The 18,881-nt window shown below is 43.6% G+C and overlaps 1 protein-coding gene across 2 annotated transcripts; it reads right to left on the bottom strand.

Moving 5' to 3' along the window:
* On the bottom strand, nt 1-17,920 carry LOC120786793 (SNF-related serine/threonine-protein kinase-like). 2 transcript variants are annotated; one of them, XM_040122456.1, is made up of 8 exons: nt 17,484-17,920; nt 12,100-12,480; nt 11,548-11,766; nt 10,025-10,271; nt 4,957-5,098; nt 3,295-3,507; nt 2,790-2,924; nt 1-1,838 (listed from the first exon to the last, which is right to left on the bottom strand). In XM_040122456.1, the coding sequence occupies exons 2-8, from the start codon at nt 12,220-12,222 to the stop codon at nt 545-547; spliced, it is 2,373 nt and encodes a 790-aa protein (XP_039978390.1). In that variant the 5' UTR covers nt 12,223-12,480; nt 17,484-17,920; the 3' UTR covers nt 1-544. The 2 variants fall into 2 exon arrangements, with proteins under 2 accessions (XP_039978390.1, XP_039978389.1); XM_040122455.1 differs by lacking the exon at nt 17,484-17,920 and adding an exon at nt 16,105-16,308.
* Nucleotides 17,921-18,881: the final 961 nt, after the last annotated feature.

Raw genomic sequence — 18,881 nt, 5'->3', positions numbered from 1 at the left:
GTCTCAAAAAATTAAAAAAATAACAATATTAAAAAAAAAAAAAAAACAGCATCAAAGAACAACAAAATACGATATGTAACATGACTCGAAAACTCATCAGCTTTCCCTTTTATCAGCTTATTAGAGTAATGTAGGTGTGATCATTGTGTACATACAATATATACACAAGTGTGTAAAATCAGGCATGTGAGCAGCTCCTGTATCTGTTTCCATACTTAATGTCTCTTATTTCAACACCAGCAGGTTAAAATGTCCCTGTAGTGTCCTGTCTAATCTGCTTAAAGTGCTTCACATACTTGGCGTGGCACCCAGTCTCCTCCAAGGAGACGATTTGTGTCTCTAAATGTGCAAGGTTGGCATTTGGACTTTCTCCCAGAAATCCACCTTAAGTGTTAAACCAAAGGAAGTAGCAATAAACGTATAAATAAGGTGAACTCATGAGCCAGTGATGACGTAGCTTAAACAAAAGCAGGATTTAGGGGATGTATGAATGTAAGTGGAGCAGTGTGGAGGTGCAGCACCTGATGGAGCACCTGTCTGTGTTCTAGATGACCTGGCAGCAGCTGTGCGGGGTGGGGGTGCAGAGCAGACCCTCCTTGGGGCTCCGGTGGATGTTGACGGACAGAGTCTTGTCGCTCAGAGGCATTTGCAGCACGCGGTTTTTCATGTTCCTGTGGTTCTCCCTGGCCAGATCCAGCTCTCCCAGCCTCAGCGTGCCCGAGCAGGGGCCCTCCAACAGCGGGTCCGCCAATGCGTCTCCGAGTGGGGGCTGTTGGTAAAGGGTTCCCCTGGGTGAAGGGCCACCCAGGAGCGAGACCTTATCCAGGCTACCGGTGGAGCCGCCCACGCACATCCTCCACATGGGACGGTCCTGGTTGTCCCCCCCAACAACTCCGCCACTGCCACCACCAACAACCCCCCCTCCCCCCGTCAGGCTATGGAACTGAGAGCTCAGGCACAGGCTCATCAGCTTTAGGCTTTCCACCAGGCTGCTGGGAGCTTTGGCTGGGCCCTTGCCTTGGCCTGAACCTGATCCAGGACTGGCACAGTTGGAGGGACTGCCCTGCCCTGCCCCCCTTTTCCCTCTATCCTCTTTCCTCCCTTCTCTCTCGTCCCCTTGTCCACCTAAATTTGCTGTGTCTGGTATGTGGCGACTTTCTATATCGTCATCACTAGTCTCTGAGCTGGGGGTTAAAGTGGCAACTGGTGCCATTACAGTTTTAGGTGATGACATGAGTGTTGACGGTGATGGTATTCGAGAGTTCAGACTGAGACTGAGGCTTGGTTTGGGCAGACCGAGTCCATGCAGCTCTCTCCCGTCCTCGTCTTCCTCCTCCTCTTTATCCTCCTCATGGATCTGGTTCAGGACTGGCGCGCTCATACGCGATGTCAGCCGATTACCAGAAGAAGACATAGATGAGGAAGAGGCTTTGCAACGAAGCACTACCTGAGCAGGCAGTGTAGAGGGGGACAAACATTTTTCTTCCTCCCCATCTTCTTCCTCGTCCTCTTCCACACTGAAGAGACTGGGACTACGGGGTTTACAGGGGCCCACTGAGGCCAGAGAGCCCAGCCTGATCGGGTTGGAGTGGGGCTTTGCCAGAGGCCTCAGCCCCCTCTCTTGGTTCTGTCGTGCAGGCGGCTGCTGGCTGGATGCTGGATTGGGGTTCTCCTGCCGCTGGCTGAGGTCAAGCAGAGCTGTTTTGGGCCTCGGGCCTTTGTGGAGGCTCTCAGCACTACGGGCAGGGGACTGTGGCCCTCCGGGGTGGGAGATAGCCGGACCCCCCAAGCCATCGCTGACATCCTGGTGAACATCCACTCTTGTGGGCCAGGACTGTCTACGAAGGGTTAAACACACACACAAAAAAAAAATATAGCTAAATTAGCTATACTATTTGCTGTGTTTACATGTTCAGACTAAAAATAAATATTTTGGTTGAATGTTGACCAAAAAATGTACAAAAACCTTTTGGGAAATATGTTATTTGCTTTCTCTCCAAGAGTTAAATGAGAATATGAATACCGCTTGGTAGTGGCTGGAGCTGGAATCAGGAAGTGTTTAGCTTAGCTCAGCATAAAGACTGGGAGCAAGGACAAACAGCTAGCCTGGCTCTGTACAAAGTTTTAAGAATACTGCTCCCATCGTCACTGCAGCTCACTAATTAACACATTGTATCGTCAAGAAATAATATGCACGTAACTCCACAAACTCCTGTCTGTACATTTCTCTCTATCCACAGATTAAACAGACAAGATAAACGTGTGAATTTGTCAGCTTTAAAGATATTAGTAGGATTCAGGCTAGTTGTTTCCCTATCTTTAAATATATATATATAATATGTAGATATTTTTGGTGTTACATCCCTAATAATGCTGCAGCCTCTCCTCTATTCTGAGTCTGTCCTTCATTTTCCGCTGAAAAAAAAAAAAAGGCTCCATCTGCTGTCAAACTTTTTTTTTTTTTTTAGGAGATTGACAGTACACAGTGCTGCAGACACAGCACTCTGTCTATGTCAAGGAATGTTTGTGTGTGTGTGTGTGTGTGTGTGTGTGTGTGTGTGTGTGTGTGTGGGCTTGTACCAAAATGCTGGACCCCACATGTTTAATGGGCTGTTTGAGGGTTGAGAGTTGGCTTTAGGGTTCAGGTTAGATCAAGGTTCAGGTTAGGGTTAGGGTAAGGGTTAAGTTTAGGAATTCAGTTGTGATGGTTAAGGGTAGGGTGAGGGGCCAGGGAATGCATTATGTCAATGATGACGAATATAATGAAACAAGGATGTGAGTATGTGTACCTGAACTGGGCCTTGCTGGGGCTGGGTGATCGTGTCTGGCTGTGTTGCTCCTTCTCTTGCCTCTCCCGCAGCATCCGCTCGGCCAGCAGGAAGTAGGTGGCTGTGATGTGGTTGTACTGATTTGACTCCAGAGCCCTGAGAGCGTGGAGAAAGAAATCAGTCTGAATTCCAAAACACACACAAGTACGCATGCGCGCGCACACACACACACACACACACACACACACACAAAACACACAACACACACACGGACTGTATCAATGAGCAGATCAGCACCAAACCCTGACTGTGAGTCAAAAGGAAGTGACAGGTGGGGAGATTTAATTTGACATGGCAACAGCCCAGGATAGATTGCCAGCTGGTTGTTAATGGCAATTAAACTGTTGATGACATTCAATTAAGCATTAGTTGGGCTGGTGAACCATGGTGAATTTTTGGAGAGCACACAGGCAAAAATAGCCACATGTTAATTTATGCACATATGTGAGATAAAAGGAACATGTACTCAGTTATGGTGTCTCGGTCTGCAATAGCCCCCAGCACCATGCGTTGAATGATGGAGCCGTGCTCCTCCTCCGACAAGCTGCGATGGGACACCAGAGGAGTGGACAGCTTGGTAGCCGGGGAGGGGTCGACACCTTGGAGCCATTCATGGGTCTCAATCTGCTCTAGGGTCGCTCGTTTCTTGGGGTCCCTCTGCAGCATATGGCCTATAAGACTGGAGGGAGGCACGGTGGAGATTGGTATTACAGAGAAAAGGAGGAAACGTCTCTTCATTAATGTAGGAATATTTGGGTACACAATCCATTCCTTTAGTATTTTGGGTAAGTAATATCATGTTTATGACATAAACAAGGTATTCTTTTAAAGTATAATTCTGGTTTATCACACCCTCGGTCTCAATGTTGTAGTTTGGGCCATCATACTTGTCTGGAATAATAACAATGTACTCCTGAGATTTAGGAACATGGCAACACTGCTAAAAAGAAGTCTCACTGGGAAAGACAGGTTGTTAACAAAACCCCTGGTTAGCCAAATTTACATATATGAAAGAGAAAACAAGGATGAACAGTTCAATTACTACCCAAACTGTCCTCTGTAAACATCCATCCCGGATCACCTTTAACCTACCAAGTATCCCACTGGCATAAGCTTACGGTTTTCCTCTAAAATGAGGAACAGCTATCAACAGTGTGATGTGCTTACTTAAAGTTTTACCTCCAAACAGAGCGGTTTAGATAAAGTAGATGGTGTTACTAGTCAGCTGGTAGCCACATAGCTGATGATTGAGCCAGTGATTGTGAAGCATGAATGAGGCAGCTGATGCAAGCGCAACGTCAGCGTTCTGCCTGAACTAATGAAATCATAAGTATCCTTTTAAATCTGTCAATGTCTAGTCGGTGCCTCATACCTCCAACAAAAAGGAATAAGATGTTTAATTGTTAACTTTTTGTTTGATTGATCAAAAGCTCTGCTGACATGACAAATGTTTAAATATACAGCACAAAACATAACTAATACAATACTGCCATTAGTCTTTGCTTTGGAAAATACAGAACAGTCAACCCCTACTTGGGATAATCCAGTTTTATTGAGATAGAAACACCTGTAAACAAGTAATCCCACATTTGTTGCTGCAGTCTGGCTAAGCTTGATGTACCAACTTCACTTGCTAAATCATTCACACAAAAGAGGAAGAAGTGCTGTTTCCTCGAGGCCACGTGGGTGAGCCGTTTGTTTAAGGATGAAAACAAACACCACAGGAACCAGGTTATTTGCCAGTTTGTGAGGTACTGTGTGCAAAGTCAGCATAACCTGATGATGCCCAAAACCAATGCGTTTTCAAAGCTACAGCCATTCAAAATGTACTCAGCAGCTATTTTGCCCCGCTCTGCTTTGATGCATCGTTAAACCCTCGCAATGTTAAAAATAGAGGGCAGATTTTAAAGGGTGCATTAGATACACTTAACGCAGCACTGCCTCTGTGGTGGTGCAGCTGACTGCAGCACTGAGTGAAAGCAGGACAACGGCGAGCAGCAGAAGAGAGAGAGACCTCTCCTCTCTCTCTTCGCTCTCTTTTCTTCACACATCTATAAACATGAAATATGCAGCACCTGCAGAGTACTCCGTCCATCTGTGTAGGGATGTGTGCGTGTGTGTTACTCACTCTCTGCATGCATGGGAGATGTAGGGAGGCACTGTGTATTTACAGTCCATGATCATAGTGAGCGTCTCGCTGTCGTTAGCCTCCTGGAAGGGGGGCTGACCACAGACCAGCATGAACAGGATCACCCCCAGACTCCATATATCTGCAGAGACACAGAGAGAATCTGTTCTTACCAAAAAAAATATCCTTGGGTGCAGATAATATGAGAACAAAGTGTGAATCTTTTTAAGGAAAACAGCCACAGAAACAATAAAAACAGGGATGACAGTACAACAAAGTAAAGCACGTTTGTCCTTTCTGCTTAGTGACCTAGATACAAAAAACAAGAGCTGCCCCCCCCCAGTTCAAATGAAGCATGAATCATATTCGATCAGAGCCATTTCCATAAATATGTACTATCTTAGGACACATCTGTCTAACCAAGGCTGAGGCTCTGCACTGCTGCCTGCGGGCCAGCGTCATGCTCACTCACAAACACGCATGCATGCACTCCCACACAAACACGCAGTCCTGGGTAAGTGGGTTAACGTGTTCATCCCTCAAAGCTTCATACAAATGCTAATTTTAGGGAACGGTTCTCTTGGTCTGATTAGCCGCTTTAAAGGGGAAACTTTTCGCTGCGGGCTTTCACCGCCGCTCTGGTCAGCAGGATGGTCCACTGACACACATTCTGCAGCCATGTACTGACTATGAGCAGAGAGACAGTAGCGTAAAAGCACACCCTTTCTTAGTCAGTATTTTCGCCCTTTTTCACAACCAAAGTGTGGCAAGATTTTGGGCTTAGCAAGTAGTGAAATATTAAGTGATGCAACAGGTAAATCAAATAGCAGGTAAACAACTTCTTCTTCTTGTGGGTCAGCAAAGGTCAGCCAATTTACATTCGCATGAACCATTTCTAATGCTGTGTTCCCGTGATAGTTGCTCATTCTTGAGTGTTTTTATATCAAATTTCCTCCCTTTTCTTCCTGTTAAATGTTAAAATATTTTACTAACGCATCTTGAACTCGGGAGTTTTCTACAAGTCATATTTGATTTGAGGCTACTACCTAACCCCATCCATCATTAAAAGTGTAATTGACCGTTAGGTAGTATCTAGCGTAGCATTACAGTAGGAGGTGTGTTAGCAGAAACCGTTTAGATTTTATGAAGAATGTGGATGAGGTCTCATTTATTCGAGGCTCCCTCGTCTTCCTCACCCTGATCTAACAATGCAGGTGAGGGAGGTGTGGGTGGAGGCCTCCAGTAACTGTACACCATTCTTCCTACGTATTTGGTTTCACTCGTAAATACTGTATATAACAGAAGCTAATGACGCTCTAACTACCACTTCAATGTGTCTTTAAGGCTGCACTAGTTTTTTTTTCTTTTTTGGCCCCTAGGTGGCAGCAGAACAAGCTGTAAACACAGAATTGATTTACTGTCACAATGTTGCGCCGAACGTGTTAGCTAACAGTTGCTAATTCACACGTCCAGCAAATGGCATTTCACCTATTTTTTTTTTTTTTCCGCTCAGAAGAATAGTTGCCTGCAGCCGGAGGTTAATGAGAACAGTGAGACTGAATAAACAGCATAAAGCTGCGGGCTGTAAAAAATCCAAAGAATTAGCCAAAGAAGCTAAAGAGATGCTAAATTGCTCTGTAGAGCTGACGGGCAATTTGATCAAACAAAGTAACTGTGTCTTATTCCTTGTAGATTTTCAAATAATGAAGCTTTTTTTGCCATGGAGGCTAAAGCTGCAAAGGCTAAATACCCAGTTATGCTTCTAAATACAAAAAACAAAAAAGAATTGTAGCGTAATTTCCTGTGACTTTTCCTCCAAAAACAGAATAGTAGATATATCGATTATTAACAGACCCCGTGCTCATTTAACTTCAGTTTGCTATGGTAAAGACTTATTTGACCAAAAAAAAGCCGATAAACTGAGCCTAAGTGGGTTTTTATCGTCCCCAGCAGCCCTGGTGATGTCTTCATATTTCTTCATATCACTTCCGTTTGCCAGGATATGCTGGAGATTTCAATCTAGTAAAGTAAATATGCCAGTTTACTGTGGGTGGCGGTATTTATTGCTCTGAGGCTGTGAAGGAGCGTCTCATACTGCTGATGGAGGGAGCAAACGCTGCTGCAGTCCCAACCACCACCTTACCCCTAGCCAACGTATCCTAGCAACCATGACCCTGCTCTCCCTTTACTTGCGTCAGCAGTCCACCAAACTTCCTTCCTCGATAACTTTATTTATAAACCAGATGGCTGACACATCTCTGCATAACACCGTTCACATCACTGCACATTAAGATCACTTGTGCTAACGACGGCAACTACTTAGCGTTGACAGCTGGGAGGGTTAACATCCCTTTTTGCTGCCCTGCACTTGCTTCCCCGAGATAACCAACAACCAATGCCTTGTGTCTTGACACTGTTAACCCCCCCCCCCCCTTCCCGGCTGACTGGGCCAAGTTCAGCATCCTGTCCTGCTGATCATTATGTAACATCCTTGTTTAAAAAAAAAAAAATCTTCCGACTTGTACATGTTCATTATGCACAGTTATGCTCTGAATTATGCATGGGACAAGGATATGTTCTTTGTAACTGCTATTAGGTAAGTTAATTTTTTTAAGTGCAGCTTGTGCTTCTTGAATAGTGAGCAGAAATCTATATTTATCTTTCCATTTACTGGACACTAAAAGGAGGGAGCCCATGCTATTCAACATCAAAAGGCAAAAAAAGGAGGCAGGCATCGTTTCATAGCACTTATTAGTCCATCATCAAAAATCAAAAATGCACAAATAGGTTTGCATCGTATTAAATTGGTGAGTTCCTTCAAATTTTTTGCATAAAAATAAAATTTCAAATTCCTTTGTTTGATTATTCTTTCCTTGAAATTCCTTTTATTCACTCACTGTTTGCCTTTAGCCATTTGTTTCTATCCATCAGAGGCTGGAGTCTCCACTGTGAATGACGGTCCATTAGCTAGCCCTAGACATGCGACGGCACTTCTAGTACATTCACAAGTGTTAGCTGATTAAAATGACTAGTGGACCGACGGAAAATTTACAGCAACTATTTAAAAATGGATTAAATGCTTAAGTCATTTTTCAAGCAAAAGTGCCAAAAACTGACCACTCGCGGGCTCTCAAATGTGTACATTTTGGTAGTTTTCACAGTCTTCTATGATAGTACGTTAAATATCTTTGGGTTTCGGGCTCTTGGTCAGACAAAACAAGCAATACAAAGAACTTTGAAAATGTGATGAACATTTTTTGCTATTTTTTGACATTTTACAGACAAAATGATTAAACATTTAATGAAGAAAGTAAACAACAATTTAATCCATTATGAAAATATTCATGAATTTCATCCCTAGTCCTGTTACCTAAGCATGTGATAGAGTGATGAAGAAGTCCAATTGGTCTTCTGGGAAAAGCACTCGACACCTTGGTTTAATCAATAATTGTAGCTTTTCCGATGCTGTCTGGCAGCTAACTGGCTACTTCTGCCCGCTCTATAGGACTGACTACTGGTGCAACATTCTGCTCTCTATTTTGGATCACTTTTCATCTCAAATTATTTTCAGCACTCCTCCAGAACAGCAACAAACTCCAAACAGGCCCGACTTGAGAGAGCCGAGTGAGGACAGCCTCTTTATCTCTGCAACAAACTGGGCTGGCCGCCACCTGGCAAGTCACCAGCAAAACTCAGCAGCCCACAGACTGTCAGCAGGTACCCTGGCAGCAAAGTAATCCCAGGCCAGGTTACCTCAAAGCCCTGAATGTCAGGACAGTTGGCCTCCATTCAGCCTGTTCCACATCAAACTGCACTGCTGATAGAATCACACAATATTACATCCCAGCTGGATGGATAATCCCCACAACCAAAACATCATCATCTCAGCTGAATGAACAATAGTGCACAGGCAGTATGAACACTCCAGAGGACAGAACAAACACAAACAAACACACACACACTGAAAATGTCCACAAACATCTGATTTGTCATCTGGGTAAAGTGCTCAGACAGGCTTTTACAGGACAGGTGACCTCACATATCCAGCTATTCACCTGGTCATAGAAAAAACACACATGCAGTCAGATAACAGGGGGCTGTTATTATTCCACGTTCAGAATCTGGGAGCTGCTCATCTCTTTGGTACAAAGAGGGAGTGGGAGAGAGTGACAGGAGACAGAAGAAAATAGCCACTGCAAATCCACTCAGTCAGAAAAATAGAAAATGCTTCTCTCTTGCTCCTGCATTTTTTTCCCTCCCATGCTCTGATGCAGCGGCCTCTGGGTAGACAGAGGGACTATTGATGCTTTCTCTCGCTCTGTCTGTTTTCCTCTTGTCTATCTCTTCACAGTTCTTTTTCCCTCTTTCAGCGACAATCTGCACGGCTCTATATCATTTCTTTTCTATTACATTTTAATTTGATGTCTAAACCGTGGCTCAGCAAGGATTGGGAACACTATCGATGGGGAAGACGGCGGGGTGGTGGTGAGAGCGACGGTGAGGCTGCTCGAGGAGAAGAGAGTGCTGAGGAAACCAATTTCAGTCTGATCTGATATCAGATTTTATTATACACAGAGAGGCCATGACTGTCAATGAAAGTAAACTGCAGACAAAAATAAACTGCAGGTGTAGGACTGCAATTCTGTGGATTAAGTTATAGTCTAATTTCTAAACTGACCAATACCCCAACACATTCTGAACTTTGAGCAGTTCCTCTCCCTATATCAGCTGGCTGATAAAGCTGCAAGTGTGCCAAGTTGTCTGCAAGGTCCTTCCTAAGTGCTGTAGGTTATATAGTATGGTCATATATATAGTGTATGCAGAAATACCAGTAGGTCATATTGGAAGAGAGTATGTGTGAATGTAAAAGCATCAGTTAGCCAGGCTGATATACAGTAGAGGACAGCATGTTCCATGTTCTGCTCTTGGGAACACACGTTGGACTACGGACTGAGACAGTGTCCTATTACAGTATAGGTAAAAGCTGTAATAAATACTTTGATAAACCAGCATAGATATCTCCCCACTGTGTAAGCCAGAACTCACTCTGTCAGTTCTTCAGACTTACCCACAGCCGGAGCGTCATACTCGTCCCCCAGCAGTATTTCAGGAGCAGAGTAGGCCAGCGAACCACACGAGGTGTTCAGTTTTTTCCCGGGCTGAAACCGGTTGCTGAAGCCGAAGTCAGTGAGCTTGACGACTCCCTGCTTCTCAAAGAAGACCACGTTTTCTGGCTTCAGGTCCCTGTGTACTACGTGTAGCCGGTGACAGTAGGAGATGGCATGGACAATTTGGGCAAAGTAACACTTGGCCACCTTGAGAAAGAGAGACAGAGAGGGTAGCAAGCATTAGTAATCAGTAATAGTACCATAATTATGTCAGTTTCAATTTACTGTTTTGGTTCACTTTGATAGTATCGTTTTCTGCAGCGGGAGGCTGCTGTTTTGAACAAAAAAGCTCTAAGAACCAATTGTATACTACCTACCCAGCAGCAGGTAGCGAAAAATGTGGAGAATTGAGTGGCTAAACAGGCAGATACTTCTATCAGGAGTTGATAGAGACCAAAAACAGAGCTAAAGAGAGTGAATATTGGACTTACATCGCCAGGTTGCCGGAAACACAACTCCATATGAACGCTGATGTTGCTCGACAAGTGCTGGATGTCTAAACAAGCAACTGTTTGCCAACAAGTTCGACATATCAGCTTAAAAGGGGATTATACAGTATGTCAGCATTGTGTTCGCAACTTGTTTCTGCTGTCCACAAGTGGCCTAAAAAAATCTGGTTTTGTAAGTTCATAAATGAAGCCACCGCCGGCAGACGATTCGCTTAGTTTAGCATAAAGACTGGAAGCAGCGAGAAAACTGAAACTGCGACTGAGGTCTTTGTGCTAAGCTAACGGTCTTCTGGTTCTAGCTCGATGGCTAACAGACAGAAATGAGAGTGGCATCAATCTTCTCATCTAACTCTGAACAAGAAAGCAAATACGCATATTACACAAAATCTTATATTCCTTTGAAGTCACAGAAAAATGAACCAATCTAACATATTATTATAGCTAAACCAACTTTAACATGTTGTGTACTAGTCAGTAAAGGGCCACTACTACCATTGCAGAGTTTGAGAATGTCTCATTTCTTTTACCCTCTTTAATTTGTATTATTACAGCTTTCAGTGTCACACAGTTGCCTCCTTGATGTCTGCAATTAATTAACTTTAAAGAATCGGTATGCACAGTGCATTGGTGAGCATGTGACTACCTGTCCTTCACTACACTTCCACAACAACAGTCGCCAATAGAAATAAACAAAAGAACTACATCCAAATTTTGTTCCCTGCAGAGTTTATCTTCAGTGATTCTCGTCCATTCCCAGGAGAAATTATTATATATTGGGCTTGCCTTTCTCTTGCTCCATCTCAAGGCAAATCCAAGGTCAGATACAGCTATAAAAGAGCACTCCCGGAGATGGTAGAGACTTCATAGGTTAAAGACACTTCTGCAGGGAGGATGAACCTTCATCTGCCAGATGAAAGACTGAGTCAAGCCCAATGAATCTGAATGGCCCCTCTGGTGCCCGCAGTCCCACTCACCTCTTCACTGAGGCCTCCATCGTGCTTCATGATGCAGTCGTACATGTCTCCTCCGTCTCCCAGCTCCAGTATGAGGTAGAGCTTGGTGGCTGTGTCAATGACCTCGTAGAGGCGGACCACGTTGGGGTGTTGCACCATCTTCATGCATCTCACCTCCTGGAAAAGGTGACCCCGCGCCACTGGGTCCAGCTTAGTCTTATCTATCACCTTTACTGCAACCTGGAAGAGTGGAAATCATTAGAAAAATTGGCGTTGACACTTTGCCACTAATAGCTGTCATGTAGTGCTGATAATAAGTGTATTTTGATGATTAAGCAAAACGTTGCAAGTATTTTGTGCTTAGCCAGGTTTGAAAAACCTCTACAAAAACCATCATGTGATGGTAAAACTCAAATCTCTGTAAGTGTTACTAGTCATACTTCTTTTTCTGTGTCTCTAAGGGTGAGGCTGAAATTTACAACAATATGCTGACACTGACTAGTTAAATATTAGGAAGTTCCATCACTGGCATTAAAGCATTGCACTTGCATGATAGGTAAGGGACACGCATACCTTTTCCCCCGTAAATACGTGTCGAGCCAGTTTGACCACAGCAAAGTGCCCACGGCCCAGGGTCTTGTCCAGGTCATACAGCCCAGCAATTTTCCCATCATGATGACGTTTGAGCCCCGCCATGGCTGCTAGTGGACGGGGAGGAAGGAGCTGCCTTCTGTCGCCTGCTGGTCCTCGGTCAGTTCACCATCTCCTCCTGAGTAGGTTGAAGTTAGGTGAGGTTTGTGGTGGTGGTGGTTTGGTTGGTTCTAGACCAGCTCTGGGTCTTCTCGAGGTAGCCTCGGGGATTTGAAAAAATTTCCCCTGCTGGTTGGTAGCGGCAAAAGCTCACAGAGGTTTGTCCTGCTGCTGCCGGTGCTCTGCTTGATTCAGTCCCGTCGCCTGTTGATCCGAGGGAGAAAATGATACAAAGGGAGTCAAAATTCATCCATTCATACTGTACAATGAACTGAGTCACTGCCTTGGAGGAAATCCTGCTAAACCCTGACTCATGGACCAGACTGTAATCCTCAAGACTGCATTCTCCCACCATTAATTTTCATTTCTGGCACTAGTTGGAGGAAAGCCGAATGCTCTGCCCACAATGTAATCACAAAGAGAGTTCCAACGGCAGACGGCTGAGGCTGATAGTTAATGCCATTTCATTTTTGCAGGTATTGGAAACCAAACTAGTGGACACACCTTAATTTTGAACTGACGATGGCAAAGATGAATGTTTGTATAAAAATTTCATGAAAATTCACCCAGTGAAAGTTTCAGATATTTCAGGCTGGACCAAAGTGGTGGATCGACTGATGTTGCCAATCCTTGAGCACGGCTGCTTGCCTGACTAAAAACGACATACTATAGTAGCAAATCATTTAACAATAAAATATGTTATAATGGTGAAATCAATGACATAAAAATGTTTCCAATTTTCACTTACTACTAAAACTAGAGAGCTAAATTAAAACTGAAACTAGTAGTCCCTGAAGTGTAAAACCCAACATACGCCCTACATTATCAAATATACCATATTAATGATTCTATATTCTATACGGATATTTGGGGACAATTACTAGCTCTGGATAAGAGTAATGTTTGACCCTTGCATATATACAATAAGAGTTGAGGAGACATTTCTTACTTTTTTTTTTTTTTGCCTACCCCAACACTAGCCCTAGCTGGGGTTAGTGTTGCATTAGGTCTGTCAGATCTGTAACACAACTTTGAAGGATAAGGGGGAAACACATAAGTACTTTTACTATTAGGGCTCCAACTAAATACTATTTTTAATTTGGTTTATTTTTCCCCATAATCGACTATAGTTTATTACATGAAATGGTGAAAAAAATGTTTAAAAAAAAAAAAAATTAAAGTTCTTTTAACCCAGGGTCATGTCTTCATACATCTTTTTTTTTTCCAGACCTACAGTCCCAAACTATTTGATTTAGATATTTGATTTAGACTTAAACCAAGCAGGGTAAATCCTCACATTTGAGAACCTGTAACCAGCACATATTTTGCAATTTTCTTGTTTATATTACTGAAATAATTGCTGATTAATTTTCCATCAGTCTATTAATCAATTAATTTACTGTTTTTTTTCAGCTGTAGCTAATACATTCATCATTTTCACATTATACTGTCCAAAGGATCTTTGTCATATTTGGATTTTTTTTTTCATAATTCATAATATGCTAGTTTATATTTTTTGTCCCCCCCAGGGCACACAAAACTCTACTATTCTAAACTAATTCGTCTCAAATGCTGCCCTGCTCACATGTCTGACCCTCCACTCCTTTCACCAGAAGCCACTGTCATCATACAGTATATTGCTTCACAGCCCTGACTATGAAACTTTGTCTCCAAGGGAGGCATGGCATTCCTCTTCCTCGAATCTACCTGCGTGCCAAGAGCACAGAGAAGGCAAACAACTCACAACAAACAGGCAAAGAACATTCCTTGGAAGTGATCTCCGCCTAGGTGTGTCCCACTCACCTGGATTCGCAGAGACAACAAGAAACCAAATAACTATTGCCAGGGAACACGCCTACCGACATAAATGGATAGAATATGATGAAAAAATAAAAACCTCTCTAACCCACAGGCAGTCTGTGGTTGCTTAAATGAAACTGAAAGCCTGAAGAGCTTTGGGGTTTTATGTGATCTTCAGTTGGAGGACTGTACCTGTGAGAGAAGAGTGAGTCATTTTTCTTATAATAGGAGGCTGACATCTCTATCTGTCTCTGCTCCGTCTCACTCTCTCTCACACACACACATACACACAGACACAAAAGTCATCTCAACTGCGCTGAACTCTTCGCCTCACCGACACCGACAACGCGGAGGTGTTGAAGTTTCAGAAAAACTGAAGCCATGAAAGGAGCCATATACACACACTTGGGCCAGCCTTTCGTGTGTGAACACACATTTCCACGCACACACACACACATACGCAGCTCTTGCACACTAGTCAGGCTGACGGGGCAGGTTAGGTGAACTCAACGCGGACTATGTGGCGGGCTAATGCGTGCGGTGATGAGCTGGTGTGTTGGCCTCAGTCAAACCAGGGTATTAACATCTACTCAGCAGTGAAAGAATGGGCTGCTGGTCTAAGTCTAGACCTCTTATTTATCTCAAGACAGTGCGTGTGTAACCACGTGATCAGTTTAAGGTGATGGATGAAATTACAAGTTGAGGAGATGAGTATGATGTTAAATACAGTTTGGTATTTTCATCATGAAGCCAGCCAAACATCTAGTCTTCCTGACATGTCTACATACCGTGCAGTAATGTAGCAGTCACGCATGCTTCAAGGTTGGTTGTGTAACTGTGCAAGGTGCTGGAAGTGTATTGATTTACTAGGTAGTGGGATGCGTGTTTGCGCACAAAAGCACACAGACACCCATATGAGGTCGAGGAGCTGCTATAATAGCTGCTACCCTCTCATAGCCTGTGAGATTCAAGATATGGTTTGGGGGTTGTGAAATCGCAGGTCAACTGGAAAACCGGTCTCCTGGTACATTTGATCAGTGTAAGAAAGATCCCAAACTTAGTTCACAAGCAAAGACATTGCCTGTGGTAATCCATGTAAGGTCTAGCATTTCAGTTACAAAGACTTGGTAGCTACTTGTACTAAAATAAAAACGGTTCCCAACCTTTATGTCTTCTGACAACTTAAAACAAACTAATGTCTGCTTGTGCCCCCCCCCCCCCCCCCCCTACCCATCAACACTTGGATATGCTTACCAGTTGTGACCAGCTCAACCAAAGACCAAAGAAGATTTTTATTCCTTGCTTTGTCTGAGTAACTTCAATGGAAAAACCTGAAAATATACCACAAAAGGCAAAGAATAGAGAAAAGTCTGAACAAAGTAACGTTATTTTGAGTAGAGGAAATATGTTTGGGTTTTTCTCTCTCTCTGCCTATAATAACCTTACGACCCCACAGAATTTACTTGCATCCGAGGCAGGGATCTTGATACCCAGGATGGGAACCTCCGCTATAAGGCGCACTACTGGAATACAATACAAAGAGGACAATAGTATGCATTAATGGAAGAATATTACAGTGAACCCAAGGGAGTTATAGTTGGACCATAAAGTGCAGAAGTCACTGTAGATGATATGTTTATCATGTGTATGATAAACATATCACTTACTACACTCTCTACTAAATGGAGTATCAAAGGACTGTTTTGTTCAAGCTGTTAAATGACAATCCTACACTGTATCAGTTTTATCTTCACTGCATAGGTGCTACTACCCATATGGGACAACCCCCCCTCTCAACATGCCTGCTGGCTGCATCCACAATAACATGACAGTGCAGACCAGCCTGTGCCAACAGCACACACATATGAAAGCTGAGAAGACACGGGCAGCGTGCGAAAATGCGCCCCAAGGATGCGCCTGAAAGGAAAAGTCCCCCACTGAAACCCATCAGAGCCCAGCTAACTTGACACATATTTACTACACGGGCCCACAGCATCAGCCTGCGTGTACTACACCAGTCCCGCTTACCCCAGAGGAATCCGAGGCAGCGCCTGCCGTCCTGTCGGTTTCCCTCTACACCTGCGGGACGAGTGCGGGGCTCCGGGCGGCGAGCTGCGGGGTTTTCACCGAGACCGAAATTCGCCGCCGCTCGGTACCGACTGACAGCGAAACCGGCCGCGGATTCTTCCAAAGAGTCCCCGTGTGAATCTGTCACAGTGTCAACTCAACCTCTCGCTTTCCCTCTCCCTCCCTCTCTCTTGCGCTTTCAGCTGCGTCAAGTAAACGCGGGTAGCAGCTGACACGGGAAATTTGCTTTCAAAGTAAAATCGTAGCGGAGTTCAACTACAAAAGCTCTGTTGTAGCGACTCTTGAGCTGTAACGGGCAATTGTTAATGTGGTGACTTAATGAATGCACCTGTTTTTAAAACAAATAAGCATTATTAGAATCAGAATGAATGTCATGGATCTGTCTAATGATAGTTTTATATGTATTATTTCCTTCGGCTTTGGATTTAGATTTCTTTCCTCACCTATTGATCTTATACATCTTTTTGTACTCGTAAAAATTAATCCACTTAACAAAAATATTATATCCGATGTGTTTGTAAGTGCTTATTATTAATATATTTTTGTAATTATATTTCACATACTTTGGAAAAATGTTGAGGAAAATTAACATAATTCAGTGTGAGAAATCACGTATGAATCCCGAGTTCAATGAGTCATCAAAATATTTGAATAATTTACAGTAAGAAAAAGGAGGAATTTAAATATAAAACTCTCAAAATGTTTTTTTTTTTTTTAATTGTTCTTATTATTAATGATCATGATTTTAACATATATTTGGCATATACCAAGAGATAAATGAGCAATTAACATAAGGGCACAGAGTTAGCCCTTGTATGTTTTATTTTATTGTCTTTCTCTTTAACTAGCTCCCGTTTAAAAAAACAAAACCAAAAAAGGAGCGCTTAAAACGTGAAGCTTTTCCTTTGGAGGAACGTCTTCCGGTCTAGTTACTGTCCATCGACAGCTCTATCGTCACTGCGCTTCGGTACCATTCATCTTTGACGTCAGAACTACGCTCAGAGAAAAGCGTGTTTTATCAGGCCCCATGGCAATAACACTAAATACTTCTCTTTAGGCGACTTGTGTCCCGGTTAGGGTCACATTTTAGAGCATTAAACACGAACTAACTGTGAGGGGTCAAACATAAAATCGGTGTTTATGACATTTGTTTTAATTTCTCAGGCTTGCCAGGAAGGAAATCCAGTAACTGGTGCGTGCGATGGTGGTGGTGGTGGTGGTGGTGAGGGGAGCGGGGTGTCGGCATCAACTGCCTGTCCCCGTTCTCCGCACTGAACCAGCCGGGCAACGTTCAAGTTGAGTTGTTATGTAATACTTACAAGCTCCGCTCTGAGACTGGACGCGGAGCCTGTTTGGCCGGTGACAGGATCCCCCACCGTGCTGGTTAAGCACCAGCCAAGACTGGGCTGCGGGCTGCAGGCTTGCAGGAGCCCTGCCGGAAGATTTGTTTTTTCTTTTTCTTTCCTCCGACGATCATCCGTTTCAAGTCAAGGCCACTGGCGGCAAGCAGCACGGTGAGGTCGTGAGCTTAAGTGACACCTGTTCCGCTCGGTCATTGTTCGCCTGCCTCCGTCCCAACGGCCTGGAAGCGAACAGCTCGCCCAAATGTCGATCCTATGCAGGAGATCGCTTTGTGTTCAGGGAAACTCAAATCGACCCACAGACATCTGAAAGGCCATCACCTTGGTTTTTCTGCTCATTAGGAAAGACAAAGGGGTCAAGCGCCATTATTGGCTGAGACTGCCATCTAGTGGTTGTATTAGAAAAGGGCTCTTGGCACAAAACAAGGAGAATAAAGAAGAGATAAATAATAGAATCTTATTTCCAATTCCTTTGCTTTATATAAGAATTTCCCATCCGGTTTCAAATCGTAAAGGTGACTCACACTCCTACTTGAAATGCTACCAAGGCTGTAGTGACGGCCAATTCGGTGGATTCTAAATCAACCCTACATCTTGATGAATTTAAGCCATAGGCCAAGGCTAAGTGGATAATAAACACAATACATATCGAGATTAAAGTTAATGTGACACCTAAAGGTCAACGGGCAAATACATCTCTCTGCAGAAGCCCTCCACTATGTATTTAAAGGTAAAGTAATTGTAAAGATTTTCCGTTCAACGTGAAGAAATTCTCAGACCACTTGTGTGGAGTTTCCAGGAGAGCTGTGAGGAGAAAACCAGCACAACTATTTTAAACTGAACATGTCTTGAACCGATAATGAACCTGGGTTCAGCTAAGGAACTCTCTTTTCCCTTCTGTAAAGCAAAAATATCTGTGCGCACATACTGGCAGAAAACTGCGCTCCAAAACATTAAAATGTGTCCAGGTGACTGTTAACGCCCTTCGGTTAAAGATTCAATGTGATTTATGAGTGTATAAAGAAATTGAAGAAATTGAATGGGTTAGGGTAGGAGATTATTACCTCCTTTTCCCCTCAGCCCCATTTTAATTCATTATTACTATTCCTATGTCTTCGCTTTCTTACTGAATGTCGGTGCATACTACACTGTTGGATGTGAAGCAAGCCGCTCAGTAAAAATGTTTCGTCAGAAAACCACCAGACAGCGGGCTTTCGAACTGTAACCAGGAATGGAAATAGGACCAGTTTCAGTCCCAACAGGTCCAACAAGGCACAGGTGCAGCTACTTACTCTGGTGTGCACCATGAAATACTACTTCTGTCACGCAGACGAAATCTCTGATGTAAACTGCTCC

Source organism: Xiphias gladius, chromosome 24 (genome assembly GCF_016859285.1).
Source record: "Xiphias gladius isolate SHS-SW01 ecotype Sanya breed wild chromosome 24, ASM1685928v1, whole genome shotgun sequence".
In the NCBI taxonomy this organism is placed as follows: Eukaryota; Metazoa; Chordata; class Actinopteri; order Istiophoriformes; family Xiphiidae; genus Xiphias; species Xiphias gladius.
The sequence above is the reverse complement of the archived record's forward strand: the minus strand, read 5'-3'. Positions and strand labels throughout refer to the sequence as shown.